The sequence below is a fragment of the Schistocerca gregaria genome, unplaced genomic scaffold (genome assembly GCF_023897955.1).
Source record: "Schistocerca gregaria isolate iqSchGreg1 unplaced genomic scaffold, iqSchGreg1.2 ptg000304l, whole genome shotgun sequence".
Taxonomy (NCBI): domain Eukaryota; kingdom Metazoa; phylum Arthropoda; class Insecta; order Orthoptera; family Acrididae; genus Schistocerca; species Schistocerca gregaria.
Window position 1 is genome coordinate 2897932 of NW_026061786.1, and position 26344 is coordinate 2924275.

At 45.0% G+C, this 26344-nt stretch overlaps 1 protein-coding gene across 1 annotated transcript in view; it reads left to right on the plus strand.

The window, feature by feature from the left end:
- LOC126305261 (phorbol ester/diacylglycerol-binding protein unc-13-like) overlaps nucleotides 1–23186 on the plus strand; it is a 641582-nt gene extending 618396 nt beyond the window's left edge. Inside the window, exons 9-13 of the mRNA XM_049992031.1 lie at nucleotides 89–198; nucleotides 4176–4281; nucleotides 10267–10335; nucleotides 22749–22851; nucleotides 23136–23186. Coding sequence (XP_049847988.1) covers nucleotides 89–198; nucleotides 4176–4281; nucleotides 10267–10335; nucleotides 22749–22851; nucleotides 23136–23186 — 439 coding nt within the window. The remainder of the gene's footprint in view (nucleotides 1–88; nucleotides 199–4175; nucleotides 4282–10266; nucleotides 10336–22748; nucleotides 22852–23135) is intronic.
- The last annotated feature ends 3158 nt before the right edge of the window (nucleotides 23187–26344 follow it).

The window sequence follows — 26344 nt, forward strand, 5'->3', positions numbered from 1 at the left end:
CGGGGCAAGATGGAGAGTCACTTGCAGCGTTGTTTATTTTTGTTGCTTATTTGGCACAATGTGACAGCCACGTGTGTGTGTTTGGCAGCCCGGACACATGGTACAGCGCCAGCAGCTACGTGCAGAGCTACTCGCAGGAGCTGGACGACCGCCTCTACACCGACACCTCCTACTACCGGACCAACAAGCGCTCCAGGGGTGAGTAGCCGTCTCTCTTGCAATCCTAATGGTGCTCTGTGTTTGGGAAAACTACGGACAAATATGACACGCACAGGGTGTTTCACAACTAGTACTGCAGTATTCTAGGTGTTTTTATAAGAACACGTGTTCGAAACCGTACCGTGAGGCTGTACAGTAAGTGTGAAGATCGGGTGTAAGGACATCTTCTTCCGAGTTTATAGTAGTCACATCCTCAAGACTCTTCACATGGCTCCGCAAGAAAATGTTTATTTATTTATTTACACATCAAGTTCCCCAGGATCAAATTGAAGGGCAAACCTCCGACGTCATGGAATTTGTCAGTACGTGAAATTACAACATAAAAGTGATAACAGATAAAATTAAAATCTTTATAAAGTCAGAAAAAGTCAAGCTATAAGTTTAAGTAAACGTAATCAACAATAGAAGAAAAATCACCTTAATTTTTAAAGGAACTCCTCGACATAATGTAAAGGGTGACCCACGAGGAAATGCTTCAAATGGTTCAAAGGCTCTGAGCACTATGGGACTTACATCCGAGGTCATCAGTCGCCTAGAACTTAGAACTTTTTCAACCTAACTAACCTAAGAACATCACACACATCCGTGCCCTAGGCAGGATTCGAACCTGCGATCGTAGCGGTCGCGCGGTCCCAGACTGTAGCGCCTAGAACCGCTCGGCCACTACGGCCGGCGGAAACGTTTCAGTTTCGATTTGAAAGCGTGTGGATTACTGCGCTAAGATTTTTGAATTCAGGTGGTAGCTTATTAAAAATGGATGCAGCAATTTACTGCACACCTTTCTGTACAAGAGTTAAGGAAGTCCGAACCAAATGCAGCTTTGATACCTGCCGAGTGTTAACTGAGTGAAATCTCATTATTCTTGGGGATAAGCTAATTGTTAAGAAAAAATGACAGTAAGGAATAGACATATTGAGAATCCAATGTTAAAGTACCCAGACTCGTGAACAGGGTAAACAAGAAGTTCGTGATCTTACATCACTCATTGTCCGAACCGCCTGTTTCTGAGCCAAAAATATCATAATGGCAAGAGTTACCCCAAAATATAATACTAAACGACATAAGCGAATGAAAATAAACAAAATAGACTAATAGTCATGTCGAACGATCACTCACTTCAGATACCGTACGAATAGTAAAAATGGCAGCATAAAGTCTCTGAACAAGAATCTGTACGTGGGATTTCCACCACAGTTTAGTATGTACATTTGAACTGTTCAGTTCACTAATCATATGCCCATTCTGTGAAATTAAAACGTCAGGTTTTGTTGAATTGTGTGTTAGAAACTGCATAAACTGAGTCTTACTGTGATTTACCGTTAGTTTATTTTCTACAAGCCATGAACTTACGTCATGAATTACACTATTTGAAACCGAGCCAATGTTGCACACAACATCCTTTACTACCAAGCTAGTGTCATCAGCAAAAAGAATTTTTTTGGAGTTACCCGTAATACTGGAGGCCATACTATCTATGTAAATAAGGAACAGGGGCCCGTCCAACATTGATCCCTGGGGCACCGCCCGGTTGACTGTACCCCACTCAGGCCCCACATCACAACCATTCTCAACACTGTGAATAATGACATTTTGGTGTCTGTTGCTAAAACTGAATTAACACTGTAGATCCAAGGAGATGGTCTCCCTCGACCCATCTACTCGTACTTTCCGTAGTATGAAAGGTTGAGATGTTCGCGGATTCCACATGCAAAATGCACCCTTGTGCCATTATATTGGAACCACATTTGTTGATGGAGTGATAATGGCAATCGTCCAGCACCCAGAAGAATGTCAATGTAACTTCCAGTTTCTTGCGAGAAGAAATCGGACACCAGAGTGTACTAGTGTTGTTCTTGTGTAATGTTGTTATCAGATCTGGTATGGGGCATACAGGGTGTTGACAGCATCAGATGTTGAGTGACAGCGCTGGAGGTCACGGGTGTGTCTCGTGCTAGTGTGAGGCAGTTTGTTTCTCCATGTGGCCAGCTGGTCGAATCGTGCAATGTCCAGATTTGTGGAGGATTCGGATGTCACAACGACCCGATGTAGGACGGCACGGGAACGTGAGGACAGGCTCACGTCAACGTTCCCGTCGACTAAGTTGTGGTGAACACAACGCCGGTTGATTTGGGGAGGGAAACAAACAGCGAGGGCATCGCTCCCATTGGATTAGCGAAGGACGGGGAAGGAAGTCGGCAATTCCTTTTCAAAGGATCCAATTCGGTATTTTCCTGAAGCGATGTGAGGCAATCATGGAAACCTAAATGAGGATCGCTGGACGCGGGTTTGAACTGTCGTCCTCCCGAATGCAAATCCAGTGAGCTAACCCACTGCATCACCTCGCTCGGTCCTACACATGCGAATATCGACATATTGTGCACATCTGTGCCTGCAGTCAGACGGAAGGTAATTGGCTCTGTGTCGTACTCACCACTGATCGGAGAGCAGGAGCAGCCAGACGAGGGACTCAGGCTGCCGTTAACACCATAACATAAACAGCTGCGTCTGGAGTGGTGCGTCATCAGCAAACATGGACCGCATATGAAAGACGTCGCACTGTGTTCAGTGATGAATTGTGGTTCAACATGATTCAACACTACCCCGATGACCAGAGTCGTCGAGTGTGGCGGTGACCCGAGGAGAGGTCCTTTACTCCCAGTGTTTAGCCGGCCGCGGTGGTCTAGCGGTTCTAGGCGCTCAGTCCGGAACTGCGCGACTGCTACGGTCGCAGGTTCGAATCCTGCCTCGGGCATGGATGTGTGTGGTGTCCTTAGGTTAGTTAGGTTTAAGTAGTTCTAAGTTCTAGGGGACTGATGTTAAGTCCCATAGTGCTCAAAGCCATTTGAACCATTTTTGAACCCTCCCCAACCGAGCCAGGCCACGCGGGCTGCAACGTAACACTGATAAGTGGACAAGTTATAACATTACATATCGGCTCAAGCAGGGAAGTTTCGTTTCATATCTCAGATACTTGTGGATGCTGTGTTCAAACCACACAAGCAAATATAATAACAAAGCAGTTTAAAATAATAGCAGATGAACAATTAGAAACGTAATTACTGTCTCGTCTCCGTTAGACATCTATGTTTGTAAGTAGGCTGTTTAGGTTTTTATGTTGGTAACGCCACGTAGCGCTCTGTATGAAAATCACTGGCTGTGCTGTGTGCAGTCTGTGGCTGGTTTGCATTGTTGGAATAGTCACCATTGTAGTGTTGGGCAGTTGGCTGTTAACAGCATGTAGAGTTGTGCAGTTGGAGGTGAGATTCAGGGCAATCACGGAAAACCTAGATCAGGATGACTGGACGCGGGTTTTAACAGTCGTCCTCCCGAATACGAGTCCAGTGTGGTAACTACTGCGCCACGTGCTCTGTCGGTTGTGATTTGACGGTTTGCCGGAGTAGTCGATGTTAAGCTACGAGGCCAAACTTACTAGTTGTACTCGTGGTTCGGTGGAAAAGTTCCATCGCACAGATCGATAAGTCTTTAGTTCAATTCTCAGTCAATCGTAGGATTGTTAAATGCCAAGTTTCACTTGGTTCGGATCCGCGTTAAATTGTAAGTCCCCATACCTTAAGGGGCTGGGTAAGTCATTTCGAGATTGGAAGAAAGTAACGGCATACCATCTCCAATAGGACCGTGCCTAGTAAAGCACTGGTTCAAAAGAATCTTAGGGTTGACGAGAATTGGTTTCTTATCGCGAATACAACGAAAAGATGAAGTAATGGGCAGGAAGAAATCATTACTTTTACATGCAATCTTAGAAAAGGATATTTTGTAGAGTTATGGAGATACAGAAGTGTATATAAAATTACAATGCAGATTCTTCTGAAATTATTCTGAAGAAGCCATTTTTGATCTGTTCAGTGTATTTTGGACGTTTATAGGGCTATGTTACGTGATGAGCTTTTGAAACGAGTTGTGTGGCTGTCCCTGATTGGTGTGTTGCATGTTTGCAGGCACGAGCAACCGACGACCGAGCCTGGAGCGGCAGCCGACCCTGTACGACCCGGACGACCAGTACTTCCCGGAGCCCTACTACGGGGATACGCACGAGGCCTACAGGTGAAGCACCTCGCTACATTCCAGGCCCCACGTGTCCTGCACACTGCTGGCTGTTAACATTGCGATTGCGGTTTACAGGATACCCTGCCACATGCGACTAAAGCCCAATAAGACAGACTTCATTTGGTCGTGCTGGATACTACAGCTACAGTTATCCGTACAGACAGTGCGATGCCGAACTTGAGCACAGTGAGTTATCAGAAAGGTGTCCTTTGTTGTGTTTCCCTGGACGCAGGAGCAGCGGCGCGCGCGCAAACCCTGGTGCAGCTGACAACAACACGCAGTACACGAGTGGCATCAGGCCGCCTCTCAGACGTGTTGTGCGTACAGCAGCGCGAGGACCACGAGCACAGTCAGGTTGCATTCGTCGTTACCACACCAGCTACCGTGATGGTATGGGCCGTTATTGCGCGCACAACAGGAGATATTGATGTGTAATTGCTGGTGGCTGTGATCTATCGTCGTGGCGCCAGGATGTTATCGTTGAGCAAGACAATGCAGCTGGCGACGTAGTTCGATACAGCAAGTGTCTGACTTTGCCACAGTACTTCCCCACCCTCTCAAAACACACGGCTGCCAAGACCCCGGCACACCACCGCTCCCCAGCCCCTAACATTAATGAAACCTGGAACAGATGTGAGCACCGTTCGGTGACGCCGTGTATCAGCAGCAGACCTCAGTGTAGAGCCACTGTTTCTGCCAGAGGTTGCTGCTCGGTGTAGGGGAGCGGCCACTAGTACGGACCGCTTAAGCCAAAATTGGTATAAAGCTCCTTTACTTCGACGACTGTTTTGGTGTAAATGGTTTAAAATATATTCTAACTAAAATGTCACGCAGCAAGGAAAGATTTTTGAAGGCTTGTAACTCGAGATGTTAAGAAAAGTGTTGCTTACTGCGACCGTGAACCATACAACTAAATACAACATTCTTTTACATAAAAGAGGTTTTCCCGTGGTTCACAAACAAATTAATCTCTAACACAAAAAGACGTACAAGAAACGAATTCCCCGCATGGGGCGAAAATCAGCAAATGTGATGTACACGGAGAGGCAGATAAATGCTTATTCGTGGTTTATTCAAGACCAAATTAGCAATTCAGTAACGTGTTGGTCATGTAGCCCGAATGCAGGCACTTGTTCCTGACGGACATCTCGCTAAATTCTGTCCAAGTGGCGCGTTAGATTGTCAAAATCCGAGCTGGCTGGAGGATCCAACCCCCGTAATGCTCCGAACATCCTCAATTTGCGAGAGATCGGGCGACCTGACTGGCGAGGGTAGGATTCGGCAAGCAAGAAGACAAGCGCTAGCAACTCTCACCTTGTGCAGGCGGGTATTTTACGTGCGTTGCTGAAGTATAAATCGTGGCTGTATTGGCATAAAGCGCAACAAATCAGGGCGTGGAGTACCGTCGACGTATCACTATACTGTAAGCGTGCCGCGGGTGACAAAGTGTCCTGCTATAAAATGAAATGATATGTCAAACAATCACACCAGCTTGTTGGGCCGTTGGCGGCTGACGATCAACTCGCTATCCCTCCACTGTTAGGACGCTTCCAGACACTTCTTCAGCCTGGAATATCATTGAATAGGATATAAATATCCTCAGTGGTGAGCCCCGCCTCGAACTGAACCCCGATAACCAACGAAGATGTGTCGGAAGACGCCCCCCACACATCGGGGGGATACCAGCCTCTCTGTGGCCCGCCATTTCTTTCCATAGCGGCATCCCTTTGGTTGCCATCCGAGGCACGCTTACAGCTTGACAGGTACGTCGACGCTACTATACGCCCCGTTCTCTGGACTTCCGTGGCAAGACATCCTTGGCTTACATTTCAGCAAAATAAAGGTCGCCCGCACACGGCGAGATTTCAGCTGCTCGTCTTCCTGCTTGCCAAATCCTACTTTTGCCAGCGAGATCGCCGGCTCTCTCGCAGATTGCGAACATGTGGAGAATTACGGGAAGGTCCTCCAAAAAGCTCAGGTTTTGACTATCTAGTGCGGCAGGAGTACAGAACTGGCAGGGCAACCCAGTCAGTCAATGCGAAACCGAGCAAATGCTTGCATAAGGGTGAGAGGTGTACCAAAGCGTTATTGTGTTGCTCAATTTTTGAAGAGCTTTCTCCTGAATAAATCATCCACCTATCGTGAAATTATAATCGTTTGTTTGTGTGTACATGCGCATCGTATCTACAGATTTCAGTACCATTCGTATAATTCTTTCGTGGTGCTTTGTTTTCTTTATTATTTAAGCGTGTATCAAAAGTGAAAGACGATAGAAGATTAGTTGGCAACAAACCTTTCCACTGATGGTCCTTTGTACCTGAGACACAGCATTAAACTTGTAGGTTGTGGTTCCTGTAAGAGAGTTCATCAAGTTTTGATGCAAATGTTTACGTGCTTCTTTCCTTCCTGTATGAAATTTTCGGTCAAATTGTTAGACAAATTTTGAAATTCAATCTTAGCGACGTTACCTTGAAATCTAACTTTCTCACGTGTGACACACGCAGTTCTTCTTAATTTACTTCGAACGATTGTTTAAAAGAAAACGTGTGGGATGCCAAAGATGTTTGTTGTTTCCCTGTAGTGATTTTAACTTCTGTAGCATTGTGGTTCTAGGAACATCAAAACGATCAGTAGGAGCACTTCCGGTCATTTCGCCTTCCAAAATGCTTGAAGCTGCTCGCTCCATTGCAGGCTCACAAGGAATCCCTTGCGTGGGACGTCGTAAAAGGCCAGTGATGTTCACGGCATTCGACGCCCCACACATTGTCTACCATGCAAATCCACAACATTGGCTAGTATTGGCAACAAGGGGTCGGGGGGGGGGGGGAGGGGGAGGGGGAGGGAGGTACCCAGTGGTGAGCACAGAATGACTCTGAGCACTATGGGACTTGACATCTGAGGTCCTCAGTCCCCTAGAACTTAGAAGTACTCAAACCTAACTAATCTGAGGACATCACACACATCCTTGTGCCCGAGGCAGGATTCGAACCTGCGACCGGAGTGGTCTCGCGGTTCCAGACTGAAGCGCCTAGAACCGCTCGGCCACTCCGGCCGGCTTACCCGTCTACCCCCTCCACACATAGGCCCAAATTACAGGTATTGCAGGAACGTCAACACAATAGTAACACAATTAGAAAGCAAATGAACTCCTTTGTTCCTTCCGTTCGCCACATACAAACTGTCTGGTACCTTACTTTGAGTCTGCTCCCTTAGTTGAGTGGCCAGAGTGTCTGTCTGCCCTGCAGCAGCCCTGCGTTCGATTCCCGGTCGAGTCAGAGATTTTTCTCCGCTCGGGCCTGGATGTTGTAGTGTTATCTTCATCACCGGCTTTAGTGGCCGAGCGGTTCTAGGCGCTACAGTCTAGAGCCACGCGACCGCTACGGTCTCAGGTTCGAATCCTGCCTCGGGCATGGATGTGTGTGATGTCTTTACGTTACTTAGGTTTCAGTAGTTCTGTTCTAGGGGACTGATGACCACAGCTGTTAAGTCCCATAGCGCTCAGAGCCATTTTTGTCCTCGTGTGTCAAGTACAAGGTGGCCTGAGCCGTGACTACTCAGATCACTGCTGTATCACAGGCACACCTGGTTCAACATACACTTCAGTTTTATCATTCCGAAATTCAGTGTCAGCTAATGACGAAGTCGTAACTACACCCGACAACGATAAGAGATTTACATCCTCATGCAGGGAAGATAGCTTCTAGAGCGCCCTGCTGACACTGAAACATTGTAAAATTCTTTCCACCTACGGTGCGACGTCTGTTCCACAGCTCCATGACTTATGGTTTTCTTCGGACTCAAAAGGACTGGTGATTTTGATTGACAGACAGGTACGATAAAGTAAAATCGATACACATATCTCACACCTATATTTCCCCTTGCATCCCGTGCTAATGACAGGCTCCTTGATGAATCGCATAACATTTCGCAAATTACGCCAAACTCAATATTATTTTAGCAGTCTCACATTGATTGAGACTTTTTTCGTATATTCGCACATTATGTTACCAACATTGTATATTTGCTCATCTAGATTACTGTGCGTAACGTCGTGGACTTTTGTGGTGACTGAGGGCTGAGCAGCTACTTCAGTATGGTGCTGGGCGGACGATTCTCACGTAGGAACGGGCTAGCGATGTCCCGACACGCCGCACAGGTCGACACAGTATAGAGCCTGCTCTGCCAGTCTTTCTTGCGGAGTGGCAGCCCATTCTTCACGGAGTGCTGTACTGAGGAGAAGTATCGATGTCGGTTGTTGAGGCCTGGCACCAAGTTGGCGTCCCAAAACATCCCAAAGGCGTTCTATAGGATTCAAGTCAGGACTCTGTGCAAGCCAGTCTATTACAGGGATGTTATTTCACGTAACCACTCCGTCACAGGCCGTGCATCATGAACAGGTGATCGATCATGTTAAAAGATGCAGTCACCATCTCAGAATTCCTCCTCATCAGTGGGAAGCAAGAAGGTGCTTAAAACATCAATTTAGGCCTGTGTTGTGATAGTGTCCTGCAAACCAACAAGAGGCGCGAGCTCCTTCCATGAAAAACACGACCACAACATAACACCACAGTCTCCGAATTTTACCGTTGGCACTACACACCCTGGCAGATGACGTTCACCTGGCATTCGCCATATCCACACCCTGCCATCGGATCGTCATTCTACACAACGTTTTTCCACTGTTCAACCGTCCAATGTTTACGCTCCTTACACCAAGCGAGGCGTCGTTTAGCGTTTACCGGCGTGATGTGTGACATTGAGCAGCCGTTCGATTCTCACCTCCAGCGTAACTGTCATAGCACTTGCAGAGGATCTTGATACAGTTAGGAATTCCTGTCTGATGGTCTGGGAAGATTTCTATCTCTTGCACATTAGGACACTCTTCAACTGTCGACGGTACCTGTCAGTTAACAGACGCGGTCGGCCTGTGCGCTTTTGTGCTGTACATGTCCCTTCACGTTTTCACTTCACTATCACATCGGGAACAGTGAACCTAGGGATGTTTAGGAGTGTGGAAATGTCGCGTACATATGTATGACACAAGAGACACCCGATCACGTGACCACGTTCGAAGTCCTTGAGTTCCGTGGAGCACCCCATTTTGCTCTTTCACTATGTCTAATGACTACTGAGGTCGCCGATATGGAGTACCTGTCAGTAGGCGGCAGCATAATGCACCTAATAAAGGTTTTGGGGGTGTCCGGATACTTTTGATCACATAGTGTATGTTCGCGGGCGATAGTGTTACTATGCAATCCTCGGTTGTTGCTGTAAACATATACTTCATATTTTTTATATCACAGTGATATAACGACTTTATGATTTCACTTGAGCGCTACTTTTTTGTGAACTACTTTCAGTATAAATACGTTAATGTAAGTTTCCATTGGAAGTATACTTACTGCAACAGTACGAGTGTGTCCTCTCCAATTGCTTTGTGACGCCGGCCGCCTGGCGCGACGTGTGCTCAGTGTCGCGCCCGCTTAGCTGTTACCGAGGCAACGCCACCTGCAGCTCGTCCTACACGCGGTTTCCAGGAGCGCACTCGGTTGCACTGTTGGCGGCTTATCTCAACGCAAAAAACTTCAATGAAATAGTTGAAGGAGAGTGGGTTCTGATGGAAACGGCACTAACCCTCCAGCAGAATGGAAAGCTGCTAGTCTCTATTTGTATCTGAAATGGCATCCCAAGATGTTCCATTTCATATACTGACTTTCGTAGTATCACATCTACTGTTAGTTTGCATCCGTGCCTTCTTGTTTCAGTGTCATGGTAGCTCAAGTAGTGTTTCCCTGTAAATTTCGGTCCCAAAAAACGTGATGCCTGTGAGGTCAATCTAGAGAATACCTAGTTTAGATCACAGTAAAGTGGAACATCACGGGAGAAACTCCGTAACCTCCACACCTTAAGTAGCTGCGGAAAGAGTTAAGCGACCTCCATACGAGTCTTTCCAAACTTCCATACGTTTCTCTTCTGTTCCAGGGATTATGATCGGAGCTACGGAGTGGACTACTACTCCACCAATGACAACTACCACTACCAAGACGAAAGGTGAGACGTGGTCTAACAAAGTGTGTTTACCTATTATTCTACTGAGCATGATTTGAGTGCTGCGTTGTTGTTTTTGTTGTTCTGGTTCTTGTTGTTGATTCGATGTAAGAGAGCCTGAGCAGTACACGAGCATCTTACAGACATTTTACCGCTGTAGGTCGCGACATTTCGGTTTCCGTCTATGTATAACGGTACAAAACTTAATTCATTGCCAAACATACGTAAAAAGAAATGAAAAACGGACTTTACCGTAAATGTCGGCAATTGCATTCGGTTGGTTGACAGCTCGCCAAATCGAAGTTCTTCATTTTTATCAATAACAGCCACTTTTTCAGATTAATATACCGTGGAAACGTGGCAAAATTGCAGGTCATGCAGTTTTTTATATTGACACTTCATAATATCAATTGCAATTAAAGCAACGAAAGTTTGTATTTGATTACCACTAGCGTCATTAATACAGTATCGAAAACCCACGAAGAAAAGAAAAGCCGCTATGTAACGACAGAGTTTACTAACATAATAACAACAGACGTTTTACGCAAGCGGTTGATACCATTTATAGCAAGGAGACGGTTTGAATACAACTGCTAAAATTAAAGCTGTACAGTCTATAATAAATTGCTGCTCCTGTCTAACAGTTAATATAAGGCGACTGCAGAAAGCTGGATAACGTCTCAAGGCCATCAGTTATCTGTCCGCAAGCGAGTCACACCGGCTTGCTCTTCCTTATCCACACCGCTAATGTCATCTATCACATCTTAACAGATTGGGCCAAATGTGCATGGATGAGAGTTTACGTTTCTTCACTTTTTTTTTTTTTTTTTTTTTTTTGTCGGAGTCATACCTTGAAAATACAGTGGAAGTTCGAAAATGGTTAAAATGGCTCTGAGCACTAAGGGACTTAACTTCTGGGGTCATCAGTCCCCTAGAACCTAGAACTACTTAAACCTAACTAACCTAAGGACTTTACACACATCCATGCCCGAGGCAGGATTCGAACCTGCGACCGTAGCGGTCACGCGGTTCCAGACTGAAGCGCCTAGAACCGCACGGCCTCACTGGCTGGCTTAAAGTGGAAGTATACTCAACAGAGAAAGAAAATTATTAATTTCGTATCTCAGATCAGACTCGTTTTGATGTCCTACGCTTTGATTTTACGTGCAATTGAAAATTATAATGTAATAAGCTAACGGTGTATAAGGTAAAAGATAGAACTGTAGTAATACAGGTAATCTGAGCTTTTTGTCTTCCTTTTTGTTAACTCAGTGCGAACGTACCTGTTGACTGACAGCGTGCAACTTCCGCTTGTAGTTCCTTGGGGTATCTTTGTTAACAGCAGTATATTATTGACCTAGCTGCAAGAGGTGAGCCGGCCGCAGTGGCCGAGCGGTTCCAGGCGCTACAGTCTGGAACCGCGCGACCGCTACGGTGGCAGGTTCGAATCCTGCCTCGGACATGGATGTATGTGATGTCCTTAGGGTAGTTAAGTTTAAGCAGTTCTAAGGTCTAGGGGACTGATGACCTCAGAAGTTAAGTCCCATAGTGCTCAGACCCATTTGAACCATTTTTTGCAAGAGCTCAGTCAAAAAATTAATACTTCTGTCGTCGTTCGCTGTAAGATTCAATTGTTGTATCAGTTTGTGATACATTTCTGAAAATCTGAGATAGCCACTCAACGAAAGAACAAAAACTAACATCATTTTCTTAGCTAACAATATTTCTAATTGGTTATATGTCGATCTTAGTTTTATTTACATGACAAAAGCTATAGACTGAGTTTTGGAAAGACATTCTTAGCATCTTAGCTTTTGTAAAAGTGAAGTTTAAGTGTGGTCCTCTATTTTGCTCTATAGGTCGGTTTCTTTGTGCCTTCTACATCTACATCTACATCCGTACTCCGCAAGCCACCTGACGGTGTGTGGCGGAGGGTACCCTGAGTAGCTCTATCGGTTCTCCCTTCTATTCCAGTCTCGTATTGTACGTGGAAAGAAGGATTGTCGGTATGCTTCTGTGTGGGCTCTAATCTCTCTGATTTTATCCTCATGGTCTCTTCGCGAGATATACGTAGGAGGGAGCAATATACTGCTTGACTCTTCGGTGAAGGTATGTTCTCGAAACTTTAACAAAAGCCTGTACCGAGCTACTGAGCGTCTCTCCTGCAGAGTCTTCCACTGGAGTTTATCTATCATCTCCGTAACGCTTTCGCAATTACTAAATGATCCTGTAACGAAGCGCGCTGCTCTCCGTTGGATCTTCTCTATCTCTTCTATCAACCCTACCTGGTGCGGATCCCACACTGCTGAGCAGTATTCAAGCATTGGGCGAACAAGCGTACTGTAACCTACTTCCTTTGTTGTCGGATTGCATTTCCTTAGGATTCTTCCAATGAATCTCAGTCTGGCATCTGCTTTACCGACGATCAACTTTATATGATCATTCCATTTTAAATCACTCCTAATGCGTACTCCCAGATAATTTATGGAATTAACTGCTTCCAGTTGCTGACCTGCTATTTTGTAGCTAAATGATAAGGGACCTATCTTTCTATGTATTCGCATCACATTACACTTCGCTACATTGAGATTCAATGTATGTAGTGTACTAAACAAAATTTCAGGTAAACACTCTTTCGTTTCAGCATATCACGAAATTACGTAGTTTGAAATACTTTCTTCGTGTTTCAGATCACAATATGCCAAGAGAAAAGAAAATAAATATTGAAAATATCACGAAAGTGTAGACTAACGTGTCTGTGTAAGCTTTTACCACCGAACATGGAATAAATTTTCGTGACAAGAAATTTCGTGATATTCTTTTCTTAATTAACTGCGACTACCACTGTTGGGGAAGCAACGCGCCATTTCGGCTTGTAGTTTCTGAGGACATTAATTTTGGCACTTATTGTTGACCCAGCAGCATTTTGGTGATCATATGGTAACTGTCATGAAGTTACCTGACACGTATCATAGAATTATCTGCACATATCACTACATTACCTAATAGCGTCAGTGGTATGTGTTCAGCATTTAAAATTCCACTTGCAATTTAAAATTATTACACTTCTGTTCGTATCTGGTCCTGTTACTATGATATATACGTAACTGGATGAGGTGCTTTCATTTTACAGAGTGCAAAAATGTTGTTAATGTAAATCTATTGCTAATACACCTCACTTTACCTAATCTTTGAAACCTTACAGACGTCAGAGAGGTGGTAAGTATTGTTAAAAATGAAGGGATTCATTTAATAAATTTTTGCTAAAATAACCTAACAGAAAAAGAAATTCAACACCCTCAAGAACTGTAGTCAGTGGCACCAAGTCCCAATATGTGCATATTGAGGAATTGCAGTGTTAGTGATTCGTTCGACAAGGTCATCGGCTATCAGATGGCTCTGAGGAGACCAGTCTATTTTCACTCTGCAGGCGATAAATGCGCTGGGTTTAGAGGTGAACAGAGTTTGCAACATTCGTGCTAGGTTATAACTGTACTGTCCTTCCAATACATACATTGGAGGCGTGCAGGAAGCTGGAAGGACGGATCGACGGGGCACAATGTATCGGTGGCGTGTCGCTGCTCTTACTTGTGGTCTGTGGGACGTCCCCATACCTGTAGATCAGGTAATGTAGACACGCGCATTGTGCGACCAGTGATGGTCGGCAAAGCGCCATCCAGGGGCGACATTCTGGCACATACTGCATTTCTTGTGTCTCCAGGGACTTCTGGAAACCGCCTGAACGCAGCAGGATTAAGATGACGTATGCCTCTGACCAGGCTAACACGGACACCACGACGCCACCAAGTATGGTCCCTCTGGTGCCCCGAAAAAAGCCATTGGGGAGTGGATCGGCAGTGTGGGGTCATCAGCGATAAGAGTGGGTTCTGTCTGTGTGCGAGAGGTGGGCGTACACATGTGTGGCGTGGACCTGGTGAGCTGCCTGTTTCCGAGGCATGCAGGTCTCACTGCAGGCTTCATGGGGTTGGAGGGGTCAAGGGAGGAGAATCACTGTTGGTGTTCCTTAAGGGTAAGATAACCAGTACGTGCTACCCTGTACAGGTTATCTACCTGCTACCACAATTTCCTTGGCTGAAAAATTATGTACTTTCTCAGCAGGAAAATGTGGCTGATGCAGCTTAATGTGCTCTTTGTGGTGTACATAATCTGCTCTGGCCAGCAAAATCAACAGCTCCTTCCCTAGCTGAGGACTTATGGGACATGATGAATCTGGATGCTTGGGACGGTCTATCACAGTGCGCCTTTCGGCAACTTTACGATATGAAATGAATCTATGTGGGTCCAGGGAGATTTTCAAATCTCAAACATTTACGATGTGTCCATAAGGCTGAAGCGACAAATGAAAATTTGTGCCAAGGCCAGGGTTCGTAACCAGGGTCTCCTGCTGACTAGGCAGATGCGCTAACCAGTACGCCATCCTGGCACAGTGGCTTTGCTCAGCTGCACAGACCACCCTAGCAAGCCTCCCTCCACAGTCCAAATTCCCATTCACGCCTCGGCCCACTTGGTAATCCCATAAAATCGAACAGCATTACAGAGTCTGTCCAACAGCATTGGAATAGCACCTCAGCGTCGAAAGAAACGGAGCTTCATGCATGAAACCTGGGTATACGTAGTTTAATCAAATGAAAGTATACGGTTCCAGGTACCTTATCAAGTCTCAAACATCTGTCGCCTTCAGGGGGTGTACTAAGTGTACTACGAGCGAGGTGGCTCAGTGGTTCAAACCCGCATCCGACATCCTGATTTACGTTTTCCGTTTGCGTCAATTGGCCCGGCCAGTGTGGCCGAGAGGATCTAGGCGCTTCAGTCCGGAACCGAGTGACCACTACGGTCACAGGTTCGAATCCTGCCTCGGGCTTGGATGTGTATGATGTCCTTATGCCAGTTAGGTTTAAGTAGGGGACTGGTGACCTCAGATGTGGTCCCATAGTGCTCACAGCCATTTGAATTATTTGATTTTTAGCGTGAATTGGAATTTTGAATTACGAGGGAGATGTGCTACGATAGTCGGTGCAATTGTGCGACGCCACTGTCACAGAATGGCGGCAGTTAATGCATCTATCTAGCGAACAGGAAACCCGACCTTCGAACAAATTTATGTAGCTATCTTCAGTCTGCATATATACGCTCTTAATGATAGTTTGTATGCGAGAATAAATGGTTGCGTTGCCGCCAGAGGCGGCGCGAATGTTTAGGCAGTCTTTACTGCGACATGTGTGTCTCATTTGGTCTGAATTTGTTATGAAATACTCATACAATTACCAACTACCTGTCATATCTCTTGTCAATGGAACGAGTTTTTCCTTGAGGGTGATGCATTCTTTTTCCAACAGTGTAATCTATTTATTTATTTATTTATTTATTTTACCTGGCAAGATTAGGGCCATCAGGCCCTCTCATACATCTAACCAGGCATTCTACTTATTTTACATTCATATGACTACACAAAAAGTGAAATAAACAATTAGAAAGGTACACCTGGAAAAATACATTATTGAAGAGAAAGATTTTAGATAGGAGTGCTGGCAGCAGGGAGTATGAGGGAGACTCATGGTGAAGGGAGGAGAAGAATAGAGAGATGATGAAACATAATTAAGGAAATATAAAGGCAAAGAAGACTGCGTGGCTAATAGAGACAGATGAAGAGGAAGGCATCTCAGGAGCAAGATAGGAGACGCTAGCTTTGCTATTTGACAGATGAGAGGATTGGCCTTGAACATTAATTTTGTGGAGAACTTTATGAGGATGATAGTAGGAAATGCTTCAACTTCTTCTTAAAAGAAACAGGAGATTGAATTTTCCTCAAGGTAAGGGGCAGCTTGTACCAGAGGCGGACAGCGGCAACTGAGAAGGAGTTTGCAAAACTTTTTGTTTTGTGAGTGGGCACAGTTAGGATACCAGATAAGAGTGAACTCGTGTTTCGATTATGATGGCATGACAGGTTTTTAATCTCTGAAGCAAGGTACTGGGGTGCTTGCGCGACGAGGAGTCGGTGAAGTAGACATAGAGTGTGGTAATCACGCAGTTTGTCCGGCCGCAGCCACCCTAGCTCGGAGTATGAAGCACTAACATGATCATATCAGCGAATGTTGCAGGTGTAACGCACACATGTATTCATGGTTAGCTCTAGCCGTCTTTTGTATTCACTACTCATGCCTTGTTGAATCACATCACACTAGTGGAGTTTCGGTAGAACGAGTGCTTGCATGAGCTGGCGTTTCAAGTCCTGTGGAAATATGTTCCGAAACTTTTTGAGAGCATAGAGACAAGCAGACGTCTTTCGGCACACTGCGACTGTATTCTCCGCCCAGTTGAGGTGCTCGTCCAAAGTTACACCCAAGTTCTTCACTGTTTTCTGATATGGTATTGGAGTACCGTCGAGCAGAATAGGAGGTAACCGTTCGCGGAAATCTGAACTTATTAATTTCTGATGGGCTATTGAGTTTACTTGCGTCTTTTTTGCATTTAATTTAAGCCCCAGGTTATTCGCCCATGTCACTACTGAAGACAGATCATCATTCATCAGAGCGATTGCAGTGTTTACATCTTCAGGTCTGACGCTTAGGTAGAGCTGGATGTCGTCGGCAGAGAAATGATATTTACAGGAGGACAAAACCGACGAAATATCGTTGACATATAAAGAAAACAAAAGTGGTCCTAAGACTGATCCTTGTGGCACTCCCAAAGAAACATGTTTCCAGGAAGATTTTTCATTTACGCAGACAACACATTTCTGTCTGTCTTTTAAGTAGCTTTCAAAACCATCTCATTGCACTATTTGCATTTTTCTGAGCAATATGTCAAAGTTAACAGTGTCAAATGCTTTGCTGAAGTCCAGTAGCGTCAATATTGTTGCCTTTCGATTGTCGATGGCATATTTCAGGTCATCAGTTACTTTAATTAGAGCAGTGTTTGTGCTGTGATGTTTACGGAAACCGGATTGAAATTTGTCATATAGACTGAATTCATGCAAGTGTTCAGTGATTTGGTCATGAACAATATATTCAAGTGCTTTGGAAACAGCAGGCAGTATGCTAATTGGTCGGTAATCACTAGGCAGTTGCGGGTTTTCGATCTTAGGGATGGGTCGAATGATGCTTCTTTTCCATGCAGTGGGGTATATTCCATTCACGAGGGAAAAATTAAATATGTCAGTTAAGACAGGTACTAAGATATCGGCAACATTCTTAACCATGGTTATACCGATACTGTCGTTACCTATTGCATCAGAAGAGATTCTCATTATTTCTTTTCTTGCCGTATTTGTTGTTGCATGTTTTAGAAGGAAGGTATCGTTGTTAGTTATCCTGTTTGGGGATCCTTGTGGACGGTAATTATCAGCCGTGCTGGTATTCAGAGGTGCAGAGAAGAATTCATTTAATTCGTTAGCTGACACATGAAAAGTAGTTTCCGATTTTGCCTTTCCGACCCCCAAGCTACGAAGATTCTTCCATAGAATCGTGGGTGTCAGATCGCTGCATACAAGGGAGCGAGCGTGCGTGATTTTGGCATTGCGAATGCATTGTTTCACTCTGTTCCGTAGCTTTCTATATTCTTCGAAACGCTCGGGTTTCGGATCTGCCATGAAACGCCTGTGGGCAGCATCCCTATTAGTCATCATTTGACGTAATTCAGCTGTCAGCCATGGAGCAGGAGATTTTCTTACACAGACTGTGCGCACAGGTGCATGTTTGTCATAGAGGGCAGTGAGTTTATCACCAAGTTCATTAATTTTGCCGTCGATTGTAGGTTCTCTGATTATTTGATGCCATGAGATTTCTGAACAATCGGCTGTTAGAGCGTCAAGGTCAATACGTTTCATGTTCCTACAAGTTATGTAACGCGATTTGATCCTTGGGGGCTGCACAGAGTAGGCCAGGAATATTACATCATGTGCTGAGAGGCCAGGGGCCGATGATTGACCAACATCTCTTACTTTTGTCAGTCTGTTTCGTTGCGATCACGTCTATAAGAGTATGACTGTGCGCCGTATGGTGTGTAGTTTGTAATGGAAGAATGTTCATGCTATTGCAACTAAACAATCTTCTTAGGTTTATTGCGGAGGGAGTGTCTCTTAGCAGGTCTATGTTCAAGTCACCCATTACGATGACATGTTCGTATTGACACTGAAGTGAATGTAATTCCGACTGGAAGGAACTCATTGAGCTTATTTTTGGCGGCTTGTACACGACGCCAGTCAAGAATTTCCGACTTTGTATATTTATTTCAATGAACATGAATTCAGCCTCTTTTTCTTCAGCAGGATTTGACGTACATAAGACTTTCTTTTTGAGATCTGTTCGTATATACGCGCCGACCCCGCCACCTCGCTTTTTTGATCTGTATGCCCTAAGAAATGTGTACCCTGGGAGATGAATAGATGCTAAGGATATGTGTGGTTTCAACCACGTTTCGGATAAGAGGATTACGTGGTAGTTTAGTTGGTTGAAGAGGAGGCTAAGTTCTTCGTAATGCGCAGGTAAAGACTGAATGTTGCAGTGAGCTGCTAAAAGCTCGGACGCGTTCCGCTGAGCAGCCTGGAGTAGCGTGGCAGACTGGTTTGTCCCTTTGTTAGGCACTACCTGCCGCGAGGGGCACTGACCGGTGTTTCCGCCAAGTGACATATTACAGGGGTGTCCGATATTTTGCGCGCCCTGTTTGTGACTCCGCGAGAGCCGAAAGAAAAGCGACTGCAAGAGATTTCCTGAGGTTGCGGGAGTATAGAAAATGGATTAGTGGTATTCGGTGCAAGGAGAGTATGACCAAAATGGTGACGGCTGTGTGTCACTGAGTATCCTATGTCGTAAGAGGAGATATGTAATTAGCGTATTTGAAACAGCTTAGGGTGGAAATAAGGGAAAGGGGAGTGATTTAAGAGGCCGATGCTGCCAGCAGAGAGAAGTAAGATTAATATTTAATAGATTATCGTAGGAAGCTAGAATTAAATTGAAATTTACTGAAGTGATACTGGTAGTGATTATCATAGGAAGCTACAATTAGATTTAAATTTGCTAAAGTGATGCTGATACTGATTTTTGTTATGAACAATTTACACCGAAGAGATGGGTGACTAATGAACTAAAGGAGAGACTAATAATTGCAATAGAACTATTACAGAATGGAAGAGAATAAACTGAGAAAATGAAAAAAGTATCAGCAGTAAATAAAATACAGCTACAGACACAAAAAATAGTAAAAAGTTAATACAGTTACAAAAACAATTAGTTGAAGGTACAAATATGTGTATAATTAAAAAGTTAATAAATTACAAAACTATATCTGAGTATAGGACTGTTACAATTTGCAAATGGTGTTAAGTTTGACTTTTAGCTCGAGTAGCTTCACTTAATACTATTTAGTTCTGTCATGTTTGTGACTGTCTTCTTTCCAACTGCAGTCTTAATGATTACTCTGCCATCCTGAGTCCACACATTCTGAAGACCGAAATGGGATATGGCAATGTTTAAAATCTTTAGCCACTCTTGTGTCCGATCTTCCCTTATTGTAAGCCCTGTCCTTGCTAACTTCTTCTTCTGGGTAAAGATCTCAGCCCTTTTTCGATACGACACAAATTTAATTATTATTGGACGAGGTTTGGTAGCACCTGGTAGTTTTCGTCCCACCCGGTGGCTCCTGTCAATGTCTGCCTTGGTCACTTCAACGCCTAATTTTTCACGCGCAACCTGTATAAACAGGTTGTCCGTGTCTTCTTCCTTATTTTCTGCTACTCCAAACAGTGGTAGACTATTTCGCCTTTGGTGCTGTTCTAGCTCGTCTGTTGCGGCAGATAGTTTCACTTCCAGCTCTCGTGCCTTTTTGTCGTATTCAGACACATACTTTTTCAGTGCTGTAATTTCGGCAGTATTGGCCTCAACAGTTTCACGCATTTTGGCCAATACTGCTGCCGTTACAGTATCTGATATAGTGCCTGCTATCAGATCGAGATTGTTTTTATCGCGAAGCGCAGCGTTTACCTCGGAGCGGACCAGCTCCGGTATACCGGGAGCCGCGGCCACACCTTCCGTCAGGAGCAGGCCCGCCGCACCTGCTGCTTCCCCGCTGCTGTTGACTCTTCTGTTTACCATTTTCTCGAAGATATTGGCGGAGCACAGAAAGAAAAATAGCACTACTGCACAGAGCACTGTTGTTTACACGATTTCCACTTGTGCTAGACGACACCACCTGCGAGAACACCTTCGAATTCGACTAAATTTCGCGAGCCGAACTTAACACGTGTTTACACTGCAGCCGCCATGACACTTACATCAATATTCTTCGAATAATTTAAGTACTATACAAATTAAATGCGTTTCGAATTCAGAAAACAAATACAAAGAAAGACTTAGCGAAGCGGTGCGTTTTCATCCAGAATGGGCGTCCCGGAACTAGGCACTTGAAGATCACTGCTACCTCGCGCAGCCCGCCGGAGCTGAGGGCTCTGATTCCCCTGCCTCGTAGTGTTACTACGACGAGTGCACCGCCACGGTGTAGGAGGCCAGCACCGGCGGCCACATGGTGCGGCTTCAGTCTGCCGTGGGTCGGTGCACTCACATGTGAATGGCAGTGGCGCGAAACGCAGCAGCAGGAGACTCCGGCCGGTGTGCGCAAAGCATGAAAACATTCGAAAGTAATCTAAAATTTTCGTATAGAACGTACGGCAGACCTTTTTATCTGCCTAATAGATGAACAGCCAGGAATAACATAAATCTTTCTCAAGTTCATAGAATAACAGTAAAACCGGGTGGTATTTCCGGATCGACTGTATTCCGCAATGAGAGTGCAATAAAATCTGCAGTATCTCTAGATGTGAGATTTTGATACTCGAAGAAAAAGACGCAAATGAAAAGGGGAAATTTCGAAGTTTGACAAAAAGTTAGTGCTTAGCAGAATAAAGGGTTGTAGTTAACTATAACATTTGGGTTGCATTAAAAAAGTATTGATATAATCAATCAACCTTAAAAAGAATAAGAGGCGAAATATTGCAGTCAGTTTCGACCTGAAAGACTGGTAAATAATATACCCTTATTCTTATCAATTCAAGCCAAAAAGAGGCGTATTACTGTTAATGAAGTTCCAATTAAGAAAATGTAAAGCTATTATGAAAGCTACTAACTTTTTATGTTGGCGGTTAAACTCCGTTAACATTTCTAAAATGTATATAGTTTAAATAAAAGACTACATTTTCACTGTAAAAATAATATATTTATAAATACGTAAAAGTAAAAATACTTCCTTAACATCTTCAGCGTCACGCTCTAATTATAAGCTATTTAAGTATAAGAAAAATAACATTACTAAAATAAACATTGAAAAAATAAAAGTTAAAAGATAAATCTTAAAGTTAGAATCATATCAACATTGGATATAAGCGATTAAATAAATAAATAATCTATATAAGCACTGGCTACTAAATAACTCACCTCAACCACAATCATATGATTTTGATGAATAATAACGCAGCTATAAAGGAACATAGTACCGACACTATGACAGAAGAGAGTATCCGGCGGCTAGAAAAATAGAGTGTGATCTCTGTGGAAAAGATTTATTATTCTGGCTGAGAGACCTCCGTTCTTTGTCTTCTCTGCTCACTTGGTTTTTGATGCTGAAAGTATAATGGTGGAAAAAAATTTTAGTGGAATGCACAGGCATTGGACCAACAACAACGAAGCTTTATGTAAAATGGACTCGCTGTTTGCCGAGCACAATAGTCTTGTAGTATACTTCGACAAAACTTGGGTTTCACAAAACCACTCACAAGAACATATTTCGCTGTACTTGAACGGAATTATGAGACAGAAAGTACCTACAATTACTTTTGTACAGTGCATGTTGGCAATGTGGGTGAAGGTTGTTAATGATAAAGGCTCAGTAAGACCTGCAAATAAAAAACGTGTGGGAGGTGGCCAGTAGTAGCCGTGTCGGCCGTATTGAGGCGAGCAGCCGGGGCTGAAACCCTGGAGCTGGCGCTCTGGCGCGCTCGCAGTCTGCGTCCATACGTGACACGATACACTAACGATCACGTGTTGCCAAAGTTAATTTCGTAGTTTGCTTAACAACTTTGCGGCTGCAAGATTCTACAGGGGCCACCATAGCTCCAACTCATCGGCGACGATATTTTTCGTTACACAGGCAGAACAGTTTCACACCTTGTACGATATTTTATTCTTTATCTCGCAACTCTTTTCTGTTTTCACAATAAAATGTGTATCACTAGCACCTATAAACTTTGAGGGTGTACACATCTTATTTTCAGTCAGAATTATCAGTGAGTCTGTTTCTCGACAGAGTGAAGTGAAGGAACGTTTTGATTCAAAATTGACTGTGACGTTAGCTTTTATTCTTTCGGAAAGTAGTGTACACAGTGATGAAAATGCGGCGACGTGCCGCAGGTACGGCCAGGAGGACGAGGACCGTCAGTGGGACTCCGGGGGGTACTACACGACGCCGCGCGACCTGTACGAGAACCGCGTGAACGAGCGGCGGTCGCGCGCAGCGCGCGGCGGCGGATACACGCCGCGGGACGCGGATGCTGACGTGGACGCGTACGGCGCCAAGCCGGGCCGCTTCCGGCGCTCCATCGAGGACTACCACTACTACGACGCCGCCGCCCCCGCCGCCGACGCCGGCGCAGACGCCGCCTACACGGCGCCGCCGCCGCGCGCCAAGCACCGACACCAGCTGCCGCCCACGCCGGTACCTCAGCTGCCGCACTGCGCTCTCTCTCGTCTCTGTCTCACATTTGCTTTAACTTAACATTCTCCTGCTATTTTACATAGGGAGCAAAACTATATGTACAGTGCACGTACAGTGGCTCGACAAATATATAGAACAAACACAAAAGACATTGCCGTGCCTAGATGTAGGAAAGCTGTTGGCATTCAAACCATCTTCCAGTCGTCACCGCATGCGTAAATACAGGTATTGTATGACTGTCGAGGGAATCTTGTATCATTCTTCCTGCAGAACAGTGGAAAAAATTGTAAATTTGTGGGACCAAACTGCTGAGGTCATCGTTCCCTCGGCTTAAACACTATTTAATTTAACTTACACACACACACACCCCTGCCGCGGGAGGGCTCAAACCTCCGACGGGAGGAGCCGCGCGAAACGTGCCAAGGGACCTGAGGCCACGCGGGTTCACAGTGTAGCAAAAATAGTGGAAAATACCCGAGAGACGACCACTAAAGCTCAATATCGTTGAGATATGGTGACTGGTGCCAGAGGAGATGCGACGGTTCATCCTCGCGGTGACAAATCCACACCTGGACGATGTAAGCTGTGTCACAAGTGGTCCTGTTGTCCTCGAGCACTTCATCATTGGAAAATAAATATTGGGCCACGGAAAGAAAGGAGGATTATGTTTAACGTTTCGTTCACATCGGAGTCATTAGATACGGATCGCAAGCTCGGGTTGCGGCAATGATGAAATCGGCAGTGACCTTTCGAGGGAATCATCCCAGTATTTGCTTGGAGCGATTTCGGGAAATCACGGGACATCTAAATCCAGATGGCCGGACGCGGATTTGAATCGTCGCCCTCCTGAATGCGAGTCCAGTCTGCTATTCACTGCACCACCTCTCACAGTCATTTTGCCATGGGATGTACCTGAGGAGGCTAAATGATGTCATGATACTTGACAGCAATGCAACCGTGTAGAGGAATCATTGGGCTCACGGATATTACAACATTGCTGCCCATATCATCACCGAACCCACGGCATCTTTCATTCCTGGGACGCAAAATCGCCCAGAAGTTGAAACACTGTGAAACAACAGTCATCCGACGAAACGACATTCCTCCATTACTCCATATTCCAGGATTTATGGCTTCGACGCCGCGTTTTGCTGTTACGAGTATTTACGTCACTGATGACTGATTTTGGAATTGCAGCTTGCCCAGTTGTTCCTTGTTTATGGAGCTCCCTTCGGTGCTGACAGAGTTCGCGATTGTGACTTAGGTATCCTTCAGTGATTTCTGCAGCTGCCCTCCAGTTATCTTACTTCAGAACCTTCTCCAGTGACCGTCCGGCACGATCGCTAAAGCCACACTTTCGCCCACGTCCGACTTTGTGGTTACGTTTTTCCTCTTTCCCTGTAAGTAGCATAAATCTTCGATATGGCGTCTCTCGAAACACGAGACATGGTGGCTCCCTTCGCTGCGGAAGCTGTCACCATACGTGCGCCAGCTTCGATACAAGTTGCTCACAACTGCACAGAACACTGCTCTCTTCGCGAATCACAGTTGCGACGTATTGGGGACAGTACAGAGGCGCCGCTCGTGGTGCAGTAAAACAGCAGCAACTGCTAACATCTACATTCATGTCCAAGCATTCATGTACCCGGACACCTTTAAATACACGCTAATTCTTGCTGTGTCCACACTTCGCACACGGGCAGACTACATTTGGCAGTTAACCTGCGTAGAGGTGAGACGTTGCTAATAACGAATAGTGTAGGTGCAGATTTTTTGAATATCACAGAATTTACACATGTACTATAAAAATGAAAGTTTTTGAGCAGGAGTCGAACCGTCGCCTAATGCGCGATTAACTTAGGAAGCTCGCTTCACCACCGCGATCGGCCCCTAGGCACAGGTACATCAGTTACATAATGTTCTCGGAATTGCCAGAATAGTGCACGTTACTGCTTGCGCATTGCGTTGATTTAATGGCCTACTGAATGTGTACAAATCCTGAAGTAAATCCGTGATCCGAACGTCATGGCCTCCCCAAGTAAGATGCGCCATGTTAATTGGTTCCTCAGTGTCGCTTTGGGATCCAGCGTCTTTAATGTCCGACGGCCATTACCCACTGCGTCTTTGTAGAGCGGGCAGTGCGATGTCGAGAGCCAAGTCTGTCGCAGGCGCAACTATCATTCATCTTGAGATACAAACGAATTACAGATACTGACTGCGAGTGGGCACTTATTTAAATGAGTGGAGAGAGCTGAAAATTTGTGCCGACCGGGATTCGAAAGCAGGTCAGCTGCTTACAAGGGCAGCTGCTCTGACCGCTATGCCATCCAGACACAGTGGACATCGCAACTCCCGTCTGATACAAATTCCCAACTTGTCCACACCCTACTAACTTACTGCCCTTGTACATTATCCTCAGTACCCGCGTCATAGTTCGAGACTTGCGTGTAACCACACTGAAGAGATCACTGGTCGTCATCGCCTTAACTATACATATGTGATGTCAGTCCACACGATGGGGTAAGAACTCTCATTTTTAGTCTGTCCGTGATATTAGGGATAGATTCGTATGGTCTCCTGCTTGTGGCTGAAGTGTCCCATCCATTTGGCCACCTTAGAATATGTGATTTTGTATTAATGCTTTCGCCATATCTTACGATATGCCCATTTTTCGTACGCTCTGATTGTTTTAAAGAAAAGTTTAAATTGCCAATTTGCGATGGTTACAGTTTTGCTCATCACATTTGTACTTTTTCTGCTTCCTGTATACAATTTGCAAAATTACGACGTTCCTCCTGAAATACCCCTAAATATTGCAATACTGCGCTTCTCCTAATGATGGCATCGTTCAATTTTATCTTAGAATTTCTTGATGGATTCCCTTTCAGCAGGGCTTACGGGTAGACGGGTAGCGATCATATTTCACTAGCAAAGCATCCGTTCTAAGTTGGTGTCCGCGAAATGTTTCCATCGTCTCATTTTTGTTTTCCATAACAGTTCCTTAAAAAGTTGTTTAACGTGCCTGCGTCTATGCAGCCTCCAGATTCTTTCTTCCTGGACCATGCTGCTCTGGTACAGCTTCCTGGCTCTTCTTGTTTCACACCGTCAGTTTTGCACCGCCTCGGTCCAGATGCAAGGTACACCTCTACAAGGATAGGTACTGTCGCCTCCTCTGCTCTGTACATGGCAAGTGTGAGTGGTTGCGTTTCCACATTCACACCATCTTCCAGGGATGGTCTTCTCAGTTCTTATTTAACCATCTCGGTGTTGTATTTGGGCTTTACTCGCACGT